The sequence below is a fragment of the Myxine glutinosa genome, chromosome 11, assembly GCF_964187855.1.
Source record: "Myxine glutinosa chromosome 11, kmMyxGlut1.1, whole genome shotgun sequence".
Lineage (NCBI taxonomy): Eukaryota > Metazoa > Chordata > Myxini > Myxiniformes > Myxinidae > Myxine > Myxine glutinosa.
The window spans coordinates 114,349,519-114,363,245 of NC_136271.1; the positions used below are offsets into that span (position 1 = coordinate 114,349,519).

Consider the following 13,727-nt stretch of genomic DNA (forward strand, 5'->3'; position numbering starts at 1 on the left):
CTCACCTTAAGCCTCTGGCTGTATGAGTCAAACACAAGGGTCAATCCATCTTGGGTCAGGTTCAAAAGTTGATCGTTTTCCAATGGGTTCTGCAATTGCAAAGCCAAAGCAAGTGATGTCAGTCTTTCCTAAATAATGATCTCTCCGATCACACCCAGCACATCCATCAACCAAGAACACTCATTATAGGTGGACCCATTATAGGTAGTACGTGCTTACCTGCTCACTGTACAACACCTGTACGTTCCGAACCAAATGGCAATGCTTTTGCAGGATTGACACTGCCTGGGCAAAGGGCATTCCTGGAAACGCATCGTAAAAACAATGATTCATCAGCACATGAGACCCGGACAATAATTTATTAATCAGTAATAACCAAGAAAAGGTGAAGCCAAACACCGGCCGAGGATACGAGCCAGACCGTTCAAATTCAAATGTTTGTCAACAAACCCATCAGCTGACCCGATAACTTATTTATTATTCAAATAAGAACATGTCTCGGCAATGATAAAACTCATCAAACATGACAATTAACTGACCAAGACTGAATTCCCACGACTCGTTACCCGCCGAGCGCTCAGGAACGATTTCGAGGTCCAGCATCCCTGGCCAATCCTTCAGGCCGCCATGCCGGAAAACACGCACAATGACGTCATTCTCTATTTTTCTCCTCCATTCTCCATGTTTTTTTTTTTTAAACCATAATTGCATTTTCAGATCCAAGGAATCCATTGGCAAAGAATTATAATAATAAAAGCGTAAAAAAAACACATTTCACTGGTGTAGTTTGAATAAGATTCAAAAATGAAAACAGCACGACTTTCGGTGCGTGGCAACACTAGCGCGAACTTTGCTATCATGGCCGACATCATCTGATCAATTGTTATTGTCACGGACCTTTCTCTTCAGCATTTGTATAATCGTAAACGATTTGAACCTTTTTGTATGCAAATGTGTGTGAGGAAGCAGTTTCATTACACACATTTGCTCTTTAAACCTGAAAAGCCTATTTATATTTTGATAAAAGTTTACGTTATATAATCTCATTCAGAATTGAATACATCTCGAAGGCCGACAATAACTGTCATTTTATTCCTATACAGTTGCATCATCAATATTAATTGGTACTGGTATAGTATTTCCAAAGTTTGACCTATTAGTCTCACCTCACCTCACCGCACCTCACCAAGATTTTCAGATATTTCAAGATTTTTCAAGATTCATTTTCAAGATTTTTTCAACCGATTTTTTCAAGTATATTCCGGCAAGAGCAAAACTCCTTCATATAACTCCAATAAATTTGTTAAACATGACCTGTTAGCTCCCTTCAGTAAATCTTTAGTGTGGAAAAAAAGATGTCCGGAGTCCGGGTGAATTTTCCTTATTAAATTTAAACCCAACGGTTTAAAATCTCTCAAAACCCCTGCCGGGAAATCCCGTTGAAGCAAACTTAAAGCCTATTCACATATTACGACACCAAAGGTAAAATGATGCTAGTACACTGCTCCCCCTCCTCGTGTGTTAATGGAACAGAGGTACAAACATAAAAAATATGGTGGGTAGGTCTAGCCGTAGTTTGGTGTGTGTTTGTTTGTTTGTCTCGCTTCTTCTCCTGCAATTCTGCCCCGACTACATCCACACTTGCGACAGAGGATCAGCATGACCCCAATTAGTGTATATGGTGTTTTTATCTTTGCCATCTGGTCTAGTGGGGTGGGGTGGGTGGGGGATGAGGGGAGGACACGACGACACAAATTATTTATATAAATGTGTAGCATGCAGTGCGCCTCCAGGTGAGAGAGAGAGTATTACAAGGTCCCACCCTTTACAGGACAGTATTCCTGTCCCCACCTTTTCCAGTGCAGTGAGGTGTTTTGAATTACACATTTGAATAAGGATAATAACATGCCCCCCCCCCCCCCCTCCTTGTATTACTAATGGACAGCATGGTCTGACTTCACCGCTTGCTGTCCCCTGTGGCCTCACCCGACAACAATGTCCTCTTCTGTTCCCTCTTCTGGTGAAACTGCCAAAATCAAGACTCTATTCACCTTCACTCTTTCATTCGTCTTTTCTCCCGCCTCTGGAACAAACTCCCTCACTCTCTTCAATCCCACTAATCCCTCCAGGTTGTTAAAACAGCTGTTCACTACCATCTCTTATCTTCCCCCATCCAAAACCTTGATCTTTTCTACCCCCGCTAATTCACCCCAGATCCACCTTTTTGAAATTCCAACTTCTTTCCTGGAAGTCCTTGCAGTGTCCATATGTTTTATACCTCTCCCACCCCACAAGCCCTCTCCCTCCCACAGTTCTCTCGATGTCCCTGCTCTCAAATGTTGTGTTTGTGTCCTTCCCCCTCTCTCCCCATCTTGTCTACCGCTCCCCTTATTTTGTGTTTTATGTGTCGGTTTGACTTTCTGTGTGATTAATGTTCGCTCTTACACGAGCCTCGATCTTGTATACACACAAAAAAAAAATGTCAAAGACGGGGGCATTAAAATGAGGACACTGACCGACCAGCTTTCATATTGCAGATATCTATTTCTCATGACATTATCTCAACCTGATTAGATCACGGCTGTGATTGGCTGAATTCTGTTGCCATGGCAACCATCTCAGTAACTTGGCTTGTGTACACGATATTTCAAAAACCGTTCAAGATTTAGCTTTCTTATTACACAGATGTATTCCTCGTACCACCCAAAGGACAGGGAACCTGGAGTAACAGCCCCATTGTTAGAATAGTTAGTGTTAGTAATAGTCTAAATGAAATCAAATGCAGTTTATATTCATTTATTTAATAACTTTTTTTTTTGTTTTCATCTGATTATTTGACACATGTTTACCAGGTACCACCGGAGGCAAAACAACAGAATATTGAATAAACAAAATCGAGCACTTTATGAATCAAGTCTCCCAGGTGTTACACATACATAAACATTGTCTTAATATAAATGCTGTTCTTCCTTTAATGTGGGCTGGAAGGATGACCCAGGGGTACGCACACTCACCTCTAAGCTGTCGAGCCTGGGTTTTAATCCACACCCAGCTATAATCTGTCCTGATCGCAGCACCATCACACGATTCCGCAACTATCGGAACATTCTGCAAGCCATTTGTCTCCAAAGCTTTCTTTATGGCAGTATAAATGCCTCCTGCATTTGTGGAAGATGAGCAATTAACAAAACACCGCGGAACCTTTCTCTGATTTTGAGGTTTTCTGCATATCTCATACAAACTGAGAGCTGCTATGTCTAACACGATCTGGCCTCATCTGCAATTACAGAAAAATTCCCAGTCTTATTCACAATATATTTGTAAACGAAATGTCCAGATCTGCAGCACTTTGTTTCGAAATTAAAGCTTACGGTTAGGGTTAGGTTAGTCAGCCTGCGTTTTCTTAAGTTTTATCATACTTTGATAAATAAATCACAGAATTCAAGGAAATTTCCTTTCAAATTAGCTTCCTTTCCCTCAAAGTCTCCTCAAAGTCTCCTCAAAACGGAAAGCCAAGCTTTGAAAGTAAGTTGACAATATCACAAATCCTTGCCAGGTAATCCCTATTTATCTCAAAGGTGCTTTGATGACTCTCCAAATGTTTCACTGCTACTGATCCTGTTTCTTCGCTATGTTTGAAGCATTGTCACCTGGGAAAGGGAATGCTTAGACAATATTACAGAGATACTTCCAATTCTGCATACCTTTTTAAAATAAATGAATCCTCGCCTTAGCCTGTTTCTGAATGTAAGTGACGACAAGGAAGCAGCACACAATATCATGTTGAAGAGATTATTCAACTAGTGGGAATTTGTTAAAGTACAAAAATGAAAAGGAGCGACTGTGGTTTTCCCCAAATATTATCTTTGTAAAAGGGATCAGATGCACTTGATTAGGCCCAATGCTTTTTTTCTCCAATATCTATAGGAACATTTAGAGCCTGGTGTTGGCTTAGCAGTTAGGGTGCCATCTTGGGATCCGAGGATCCTGGGTTCGAATCCCGGTTGATCGCTGAATTAATGCCAGGGGGGGCTGACTCAGCCTGTCATCCTTCCGAGGTCGGCAAATTGAGTATCAGTTCACTGGTAATTCCCTGTGTGTCGCAAGAGGTGACCAACAGGGTTGGCGGCAGGAAGGGCATCCCTGCATAAAGGGGACCATGGTGCCCCAAAAAGGCCAACCCCTGCTCTGCTGGGAAAAATGGCCTCTAAAGGTGGTTCTTCTTTTATCTGTAGGAACATTTACGCTTCTCACATCATCCTCAGGTGTACGGGTGCAGAGAGAACACGTACTGAGTTGTAAAATCCTGCTGTGAATCATCCGCCGGTGGTTTGAAAGTCCGTTTCACCTTTTTTTTTTTTTAGATAGGTGCATCAGTTCTGTAGCTAACTGTCAATCAAATTTGAACAAAATGAACAAACTCCCTCACTCTCTTCAATCCCACTCCACCCTCCAGGTCTTTAAAACAGCTGTTCACCACCATCTCTTATCTTCCCCCATCCAAAACCTTGATCTTTTCTATCCCCGCTAATTTCACCCCAATTCCACTTTTTTGAAATACCAACTTCTGTCCTGGAAGTCCTTGGTGTCCTTGTGTTTTATACTTCTCCCACCCCCCCCCCCCTTCCCACGCCTCCTCCCCCCAAGCCCTCTCCCTCCCACACATCTCCCTGCTCTTAAATGTTGTGTGCTCTCAAGTGTTTGTGTGCTTCCCCTTCTCTTGTCTTCCGCTTCCTCTTTTTATATATTTTGTTTGGCTGGTTGATTTGTTTGTGAAGTAAATGTCAGCTCTTTCACGAGCCTCGATTCAGTATACAAAAAAAGAAGAAAAAAAAGAAGAGAAAAATGACCACAGTGTGGTCACCAGCTGCGACGTGCAGAATCATGAGGATATCCGTTGCAATATGCGCTACCAAATTCAACCAGTCATTAAATTATAGGCATGCACTAGCGTCTTTTTGTCTTTCAGCTAAATTTATTCTGGTTTCTTCAAACAAATTGCGATTTTAGTCCGCGATGTTCTTACCTCATACCAACGCATGTCCGAGTGTAAGCGCATGCGCTATTCAATAATTACACCTAATTTGTGTCAAGTTCTGTGAAACGAGATTGATATGAAAACATTCATGTTGTCTTTGTTGCTAAATTTATTCTGGTTTCTTCAAAGAAATCGCGATTTTAGTCCGCGATGTTCTTACCTCATACCAACGCACGTCCGAGTGTAAGCATATGCGCTATTCAATAATTACACCTAATTTGTGTTAAGTTCTGTGAAACGAGATTGATATGAAAACATTCATGTTGTCTTTGTTGCTAAATTTATTCTGGTTTCTTCAAACAAATCGCGATTTTCGTCCGCGATGTTCTTACCTCATACCAACGCACGTCCGAGTGTATGTGCATGCGCTATTCAATAATTACACCTAATTTGTGTCAAGTTCTATGAAACGAAATTGATATGAAAACATTCATGTTGTCTTTGTTGCTAAATTTATTCTGGTTTCTTCAAACAAATCGCGATTTTAGTCCGCGATGTTCTTATCTCATACCAACGCACGTCCGAGTGTAAGCGCATGCACTATTCAATAATTACAGCTAATTTGCGTTATGTTCTGTGAAACGAGATTGATATGAAAACATTCATGTTGTCTTTGTTGCTAAATTTATTCTGGTTTCTTCAAACAAATCGCGATTTTAGTCCGCGATGTTCTTACCCCATACCAACGCACGTCCGAGTGTAAGCGCATGCGCTATTCAATAATTACACCTAATTTGTGTCAAGTTCTGTGAAACGAGATTGATATGAAAACATTCATGTTGTCTTTGTTGCTAAATTTGTTCTGGTTTCTTCAAACAAATCGCGATTTTAGTCCGCGGTGTTCTTACCTCATACCAACGCACGTCCGAGTGTATGCACATGCGCTATTCAATAATTACACCTAATTTGTGTCAAGTTCTGTGAAACGAAATTGATATGAAAACATTCATGTTGTCTTTGTTGCTAAATTTATTCTGGTTTCTTCAAACAAATCGCGATTTTAGTCCGCGATGTTCTTACCTCATACCAACGCACGTCCGAGTGTATGCGCATGCGCTATTCAAAAAGGCACCCCAACAACAAGAACAACGCAGTCCTCTCATCGAGCTGCTCGTCGCAGCTAAAAAGGATGCAGCCAATCACATCACTATGCAAATACCGCAATATCTGCTCTGACTGCTCGGCGGAAATCAGCACAAATGGGTACAGGTCCGCTTTGCCACTCACTCTCATTTCCTTAGGTTTCACGGGTGCATATAATTTTATATTATTCTTTATTATAAAGCCTAAAGTTGGCTTCACGGTTAAGCTGGCTGCCTTAAGATATTAGGGTTTTGAGTTTGAGCACCTGTCATGCCGTTAAATAACACTAGGTGGGTTGACTCAACCTGTCATCCTTCCGAGGTCGGCAAAATAAGTACCAGCTTACTGGTAACGGGGCACTGCATCAGCGGAACAGCTGTGTTCCTAGCATTGAAACAACCTACAGCCACAGGCTGCTTACAAAATTATCTTAATTGTAAAGGAGAAAGCATCCCAAAATGCAATGCCCGTCTGAGTCTGCTATGTACTCAAACTAAACTTAATGAAAACAACGGCTAAAATAAAAGGAAAATGTATTAATTTGGCTTCACCATATTCTAATAATAAAGATGTGTTACCTATAATTATATAATTAATGTATAATCAAAAATTACATCCCTCCCTGAAGGTTGTCGGAGGTTGTTTTTCACCCATGTTTGGCTGTCTGTCTGCCTGTCTGTCAGTAGGATATCTCAAAGTTGTGAATGTATTTGGCCAATGCTTCATGGACAGGTTGGATATGTGTGATAGGGATGAACGAATTAGATTTTGGTGAAGATCCGGATCTTTTGGTGAAAATTCAGAAAGATTTTGGTGAATTTTTAGTGATTCTTCACTATTGAGTGATAGTGCCAAAAACGATAATTATATAGCACAATATGTCAAAACGTTGCGGACGGATTCGCTTGGTGGATAGGTAGTGTGTGTGTGACAAGGACAAGTTGATTCGATTTTGGTTACAGTCTGGATCCAGATCTGACCCATCTGTGGGATACACAACGTAACCTGTCCGGCCTGGCGGATGTATGCTCTCTACCGAATGCCGTTCCAGTTTATTTCGTGTTGCACATGAAAATCATTGTGACATTTCTTTCTTCCTCGAATAAAGAAAACCACATCAGCATTTCTCAGAGAATCGCAAATGTAACTCGCACAAATGCCATTGTCATAATGGAGGCTTTATTAACTCTTGTAACATGTCATATCATTTGATTGCACATTTATTCTAAGTGTGCACCAGCATGTACAAAACAAACATGGAACACTTGAAGCTTACAATAGGGAATAAATATATATGTTACCCAAGCCTGGTGGATGGTAGAGATTGAAAGCAATATACAATAAGACAAAATGCTTTCATGTGCGTGTACGCACTTCATTTGGTCATGGTAGTTCATATTCAGATCCTTGCTTCAGGCTGCTTTACATTTTGCCAAGACTGCAGCTTGGGAAGTCTTCCATATTGAGTCTCGTGTTTACTCATCTTATGGAGGTTTCTCAAGGACACCTTGAAGATAAAAGAATCGTGCAAAAAAAGAGGAACGTGTGTGTGTGTGAGATGGATGAAGATGGAAATCGCTGCATCACATCCCATGCACAGCAACAGTGGTGGAGGAACCATTCACAAGGATCCTGAACATGAACAACATCATGCACATCAATGCAATAGAGTTGGAAAAAAAGACAGCGACCACTAAGACCACATATGCCATCAAAATAGGCGCGGGAGAGGTCAGGTGGGAAGTTCAAGAATGGAAAGATTGGTGGGTGGTAGCTCTGATATTCTGCATGAGATGGTGAGGCAGCATGAGATGGTGAGGCAGCATGAGATGGTGAGGCAGCATGAGATGAAGAAAATTTACTCGAATGACGAGGACTAGATTTGGTACACACTGGGAGAAGAACAAATTTCCATGTCTGCTTACACTACGTGCACCCATCCCAAGGAATGGGGACCGACGCAGATGTGACAAGTGCTTGGGTATTGCGATGTTCAGATGTTGATGTCGTCGGGGTTGCAGGGATACTACAAGGGCGGCTACAGAAGATAGTTGAAGAAGAACTACCTGAGTCCCAGTGTCGGTTCAGAATTGGACGAAGCTACTCAGACATGATTTTTCCATTAGCAATTGGCAGCAAAATCTTGGGAACAGAGAGCAAAATCGTTGTGAGATTCGTTGTGAGAGTATAAAGCATACTTTTGGTCACACTGGGAAATCCCGGAAGTCGGTGGTGCACCTTTATAAACAGGTCTGAGAAATTTCGAACATTGGAACTCATGTAGAGCACAGTGCCGCTGTGCGAATCTGCCGTGCTCATACACGGGGAACTCCGGGTTAGCACATATAGTTCCGAAGTGCACTCTTGCACTTTTGACCGACACACTCAAACATTTTTTGTGAAAAATTCCTTGCAAACTTCTGACAAATGATTTATGCTGATGACTGACAGCTTCTTGATGCTCAAAGCAGACTAAATACTCAGTAGACTATTATCTCTTTGTTGAACAACGCACTGTCTCTGTTGGTCGGTGCTTATACCTGTGGGAGGACGATTCAGGAAGCACCTTGGAGAGCGACTGCAGCGACGTCGACCTCCTGTACGCAGATTCAGACAAGGAACTTTGTGCAGTATTTGATGAGACACACGACGAGGAGTTCCTGGGGGTTTTAGCTTAACTGCTTTACCCACCCACGGGCCCATTTCAGGGCTACCAAACAAGAAGAATGTGTCTTGAAATGAAAAGAAGAAACCCCTTCCATTATCTTTTCTCTATTTCCGTCTTCTTTCCTTTTCATGTGAGTGAAGGAGCTATGCTCCAACGCGAGTCGGAAGGATTGACGCGACCAAAGACGGAAATTCGTCCGAGTTGCTTTATTGCACGTATCAAACTCGGGTACTCTGAAAAGCCCGTTTATCGGGCAGCAATATATTGTTACGGATCGCGGATTAGATGTTATTTACCGAGCGGTGGTATTGCCGCGACCTAACAGTTCCCCCGATTCTTCCCCAACTCACCCGATTCCACTCGAACGTTGGCCAAATCGCGCTACGCTAAATCAATGATGGAAAGGACACAACGACTGGGATAAATGAAACGACGCAAGGGGTACAGTTCTCAAGACCTCCGGAGGAGGATATAATTAGTGGTGGAGAAAAGGGGTAGATTACAAGGTAGAGTGAGGTAAAAGACACAGAAGAGATAGGCACTTAGATACAATCTTATCTGTCCCAGACAGACCACAGACAAACGGAACAAGACTGACTTACACAGGGATTGATGGCAGGGAAGGACAGGCAGTCGATAGCACAAGGTGCACCTTGGCTCAGGGACAGGATAAAGCGCGGTCCAGTCCAGAGATGCGGGGAGGTGTCACAGCTCTCGGAGGTGGCGTCCTTCTCTCTCCAAGCTCAGCGCGCATCTGACGTCACCTCCCTCTTTCTGCGCATGCTCAGCGGGGAGTCACACGCCCTCGGCTGGTTGGCTCCGCCCCAGATGGGACCGGTCCGCCGCTTCTATTGGGTGCGGGGGTTACCGGGCTCCGCCCTTGACGAGGAGCTGACAGCGAGCCCCTACTTGGTAACCACGTCGAGCACATGTTCGATGGCGGCTCGTTGGAAAGGCTTGGTGCCCTCCCAACACCCCCTACCAACCAAGCCGGAGTGAGGACGCGCACTCCCCGCGCCGCCGCCGTTGTTGTTGTTGTTGTTGTTGTTGTTGCTGAACCGTGAGGAAGAGCTGCGGGGAGGTATTGGGAGGTCCTAAACTTCCTAACAGTGCCATACAATCACATTCTGGTGCAACGCAGAGTCAGAATTAATGGAAACGAATCCTTAACTGACATAGACTAAGAATAACTAGCAAGATGTCCTATAGTTGTCTACGTGAGATGCGGTGGACCTGGATGCGACATTTAATGGGGGAAATAGGGGGAGGTCGGGTCTACAGAGTGTTGTTTACAGAAAATGGGACTAGGGAATGGGGGATTGGGGATAGTTGGGAAGTATTGAGGAAATAGGGGAATATTTACAAGCGGATATGGATGGATGCAAATCCCATATCCGCAACAATATATACACATTATGCCGGAGCGTTTGCCTGGGAAAAGCGAGACCGGGCATGCCCGGGCGTCAAGGGCGAGTCCTGGAAAGGCGAGTCTGGACCTGCCCGGGCATCCTGGGCGAGCCCTGGAAAGGCGAGGGCGGGCATGCCCGGGCGTCCTGGGCGAGCCCTGGAAAGGCAAGAGCGGGCATGCCCGGGCGTCCTGGGCGAGCCCTGGAAAGGCGAGAGCGGGCATGCCCGGGCGTCCTGGGCGAGCCCTGGAAAGGCGAGAGCGGGCATGCCCGGGCGTCCTGGGCGAGCCCTGGAAAGGCGAGAGCGGGCATGCCCGGGCGTCCTGGGCGAGCCCTGGAAAGGCGAGAGCAGGCATGCCCGGGTGTCCTGGGCATGCCCGGGAAAGGCGAGACCACGCGTGCCCGGGAGGCTCGGGCGAGCCCGGGAACAGCGAGTCCGGGCATGCCCGGGAGAGGCGCGTCTGGGCCTGTCCGGGCGGCCTGGACGAGCCCGGCATGGTGATTGCTCCCTGGCCACGTCCTTGGTAGGTGCAAGGCGATTGTGTACACCCAGCGGTAACCGCTACACACGCCCCTCCAGAATCGACTTGCACCGGCAGGGTCAATTTAAGGGGGGTCCTGATGACCCGGCCGAAGCGACCCCTGGAGGGTCGTGGGGGGGGGGGGGTCCGGTGTGGTGGTGGGTGGTCGAGCGGGGGGAACTGTGGACGGGGGGCGGCCTCGCCGCGGAGGAAGGGCCAACCGTGGTGGTTGGTCGACGTCCACGTGCGCCGGCTTGAGGCGGTCCACTGAAATCCGGTCCGCCCGGCCGCCGAAGTCGATGACGAATGACTTGTCGTCCCGTCGCAGGACCCGGAAGGGACCATCGTACGGCGGCCGGAGTGGCCCCTGGTGTGCGTCATGGCGCACAAAGACGTACTCCGCTGTGCGAAGCGCTGGGGGGGACGTAGGACTGGGGGCCACGGTGGCGGGACGTTGGCACGGGGGCAAATCGTCGGGCAGCCTCCTGGAGGTCCGAGCGCTGGCGAGCTGCGGACCAGGGACTGGTAGCGTCGGGCACGAACTCGCCCGGGACGCAAAGCGGCTGGCCGTAGACGAGCTCGGCGGTGGACGCCTGGAGGTCCTCCTTGGGGGCCGTGCGGAGGCCCAAAAGGACCCACGTCAGCCGGTCGGCCCAACCGTCCTGAAGGCCGGCCATGAGCGCGGCCTTCATGGAGCGGTGAAAACGCTCGCACAACCCATTGGCTTGGGGGTGGTAGGCCGTGGTATGGTGGAGCTGGACTCCCAGGTTGCGGGCGACCGCGCCCCACAGCTCGGAGGTGAACTGCGGACCGCGGTCCGAAGAGATGTCTGCCGGTGCGCCGAAACGGGCGACCCAGGCGGCGATGAAAGCCTATGCCACGTCGGCGGTGGTGGTGGAAATGAGGGGAACGGCCTCCGGCCACCTGGTGGTCCTGTCCACCATGGTGAGCAGGTGTGTGAAACCCCGCGAAGGGGGAAGGGGGCCAACCAGGTCCACGTTGACGTGGTCGAAACGCCGTTCGGGCACGGTGAAAGGTGCCAGCGGGGCCTGGGTGTGGCGGTGGACCTTGGCCCGCTGGCAGGCCGTGCAGGCGTTGGCCCAGTCGAGGATGTCCCATCGAAGGCCGTGCCAGACGAAACGCGCCGACACCAGCTTCTGAGAAGCTTTCCGGCCCGGGTGAGAAAGGCCGTGGATGGAGGCAAAGATGCGGCGCTGCCAGGTAACGGGCACGATGGGGCGAGGCTGGCCTTGGGAGATGTCGCAAAGCAGGACAGTGTCCGCGAAGCGGATGTCGGCCAGGCGGAGGCCCGTGTCCGCTGCCCGGAGGGCCTGCACCGCGGTGTCGGTGGTTTGGTCGGCCGCCATGAGCGCGTAGTCCACGCCGAGGTGGACCGCGTTTGCGCTGGCCCGAGAAAGACAGTCGGCCACGGCGTTGTCTTTGCCGGCGACGTGCCGGATGTCCGTGGTAAATTCCGACACGGCGGAGAGGTGGCGCTGCTGGCGGGCGGACCACGGCTCCGTGACTTTGGCCATTGCATAAACCAATGACTTGTGGTCGACGAAAGCCGTGAACGGGCGGCCCTCCAGGAGGTGGCGGAAATGGCGAACGGCCAGGAATAGACCGAGGAGCTCGCGGTCAAACGTACTGTATTTTAACTTGTTCGGCCGGAGTTGCCGGCTGAAAAAAGCGAGTGGCTGCCAAACCCCGTTCACCCATTGTTCATTGACGGCGCCCACCGCGTAGTTGGAGGCGTCCGTAGTGAGGGCGATGGGAGCGTTGAGCACCGGGTGAGCCAGCAGCGTTGCGTTGGCGAGGGCCCGCTTCGCGCTCGTGAATGCCGCGTCCATGGCCGTGGACCAGACGATGTCATGCTTGGCCGGCTTGCCCCAGAGGGCTTCGTAAAGGGGCCGCATGAGCTGAGCAGCGCGGGGCACGAATCGGTGATAAAAATTCACCATGCCGAGGAACTCTTGCAGGGCCTTGATGGAGCGGGGACGCGGGAACTTGGTGATGGCCTCGACCTTGGTCGGCAGCGGCACGGCCCCGTTCTTGGTGATGCGGTGGCCCAAAAAGTCAACGGTCGTCATGCCGAAGCGGCATTTGGCCGGGTTGACAATTAAGCCATGCTCGCTGAGGCATCCGAACAGCGTTCGGAGGTGGAGGAGATGCTCGGCTCGGGACGTGCTGGCGACGAGGATGTCGTCCAGATAGACGAAAAGAAATGGCAGGTCGCGCAGCACGCTGTCCATCAAGCGTTGGAACGCCTGGGCCGCGTTCTTGAGGCCAAACGGCATCCTCAAAAATTCGAACAGGCCGAACGGCATGATGACGGCCGTCTTTGGGACGTCGGCCGGCCTGACAGGTACCTGGTGGTATCCCCGTATCAGGTCAATTTTTGAAAAAATAACCCGTCCCGCCAAACGGGCGGAAAAGTCTTGGATGTGCGGGATCGGATACCTGTCGGGGGTGGTAGCGTCGTTGAGGCGGCGGTAGTCGCCACACGGGCGCCATCCGCCCCCCGGCTTTGGCACGATGTGCAGTGGTGAGGCCCACGCGCTATCGGAGCGCCGCACGATGCCGAGGTGCTCCAACGCGTCGAACTCGGCTTTGGCCACGGCAAGCTTGGTCGGGTCGAGGCGGCGGGCTCTGGCATAGACCAGCGGGCCCGTAGTGGGTATGTGGTGCTCGATCCCATGTTGCACTGCGACGGCCGAAAACGTCGGTCGCGTGAGGGCCGGGAATTCCGCGAGCAGGCGAGCGAACTCGTTCGGCGTCGGGAGGGCGCATGCCAGTTCGGTCGGCGCGGAGCTGCTCATCGTACATGCCAGGGAGCTGAAGGTCTCGGCGTTGACAAGGCGACGCCGTTTGACGTCGACCAGCAGCCCGTGCGCGCAGAGGAAGTCGGCGCCCAGCAAAGCCATGGGGATGCTTGCGGTCACAAAGGTCCACTGAAAGCGCTGGCTGCCGAAGCAGAGGGTGACGTTGCGCGGGCCGAAGGTGCGTATGGC

The 13,727-nt window shown here is 49.0% G+C and overlaps 2 protein-coding genes across 7 annotated transcripts in view; both read right to left on the reverse strand.

The window, feature by feature from the left end:
- The window catches only part of PHAF1 (phagophore assembly factor 1), a 70,257-nt gene extending 69,582 nt beyond the window's left edge, over positions 1 to 675 (reverse strand). For 4 of the 6 annotated variants that reach the window (XR_013625037.1, XR_013625036.1, XM_068131230.2 and 1 more), the window contains exons 1-3: positions 540 to 674; positions 220 to 302; positions 6 to 89 (exon numbers count right to left, since the gene is read on the reverse strand). Coding sequence is in view for 4 of the 6 variants with exons in the window: in XM_068131230.2 (XP_067987331.2) it covers positions 6 to 89; positions 220 to 302; positions 540 to 603 (231 nt within the window). In the remaining 2 variants the exon portion in view is untranslated. Of the gene's footprint in view, positions 1 to 5; positions 90 to 219; positions 303 to 539 lie in introns of all 6 variants that reach the window. The other 2 variants (XM_068131231.2, XM_068131232.2) reach the window with 2 other exon arrangements.
- Positions 676 to 7,308: 6,633 nt separating this feature from the next.
- CFAP263 (cilia and flagella associated protein 263) overlaps positions 7,309 to 13,727 on the reverse strand; it is a 54,840-nt gene continuing 48,421 nt past the window's right edge. The window contains exon 7 of the mRNA XM_078765927.1: positions 7,309 to 7,628. Within this exon, the coding sequence (XP_078622053.1) occupies positions 7,521 to 7,628 (108 nt within the window). The 3' untranslated portion in view covers positions 7,309 to 7,520. The remainder of the gene's footprint in view (positions 7,629 to 13,727) is intronic.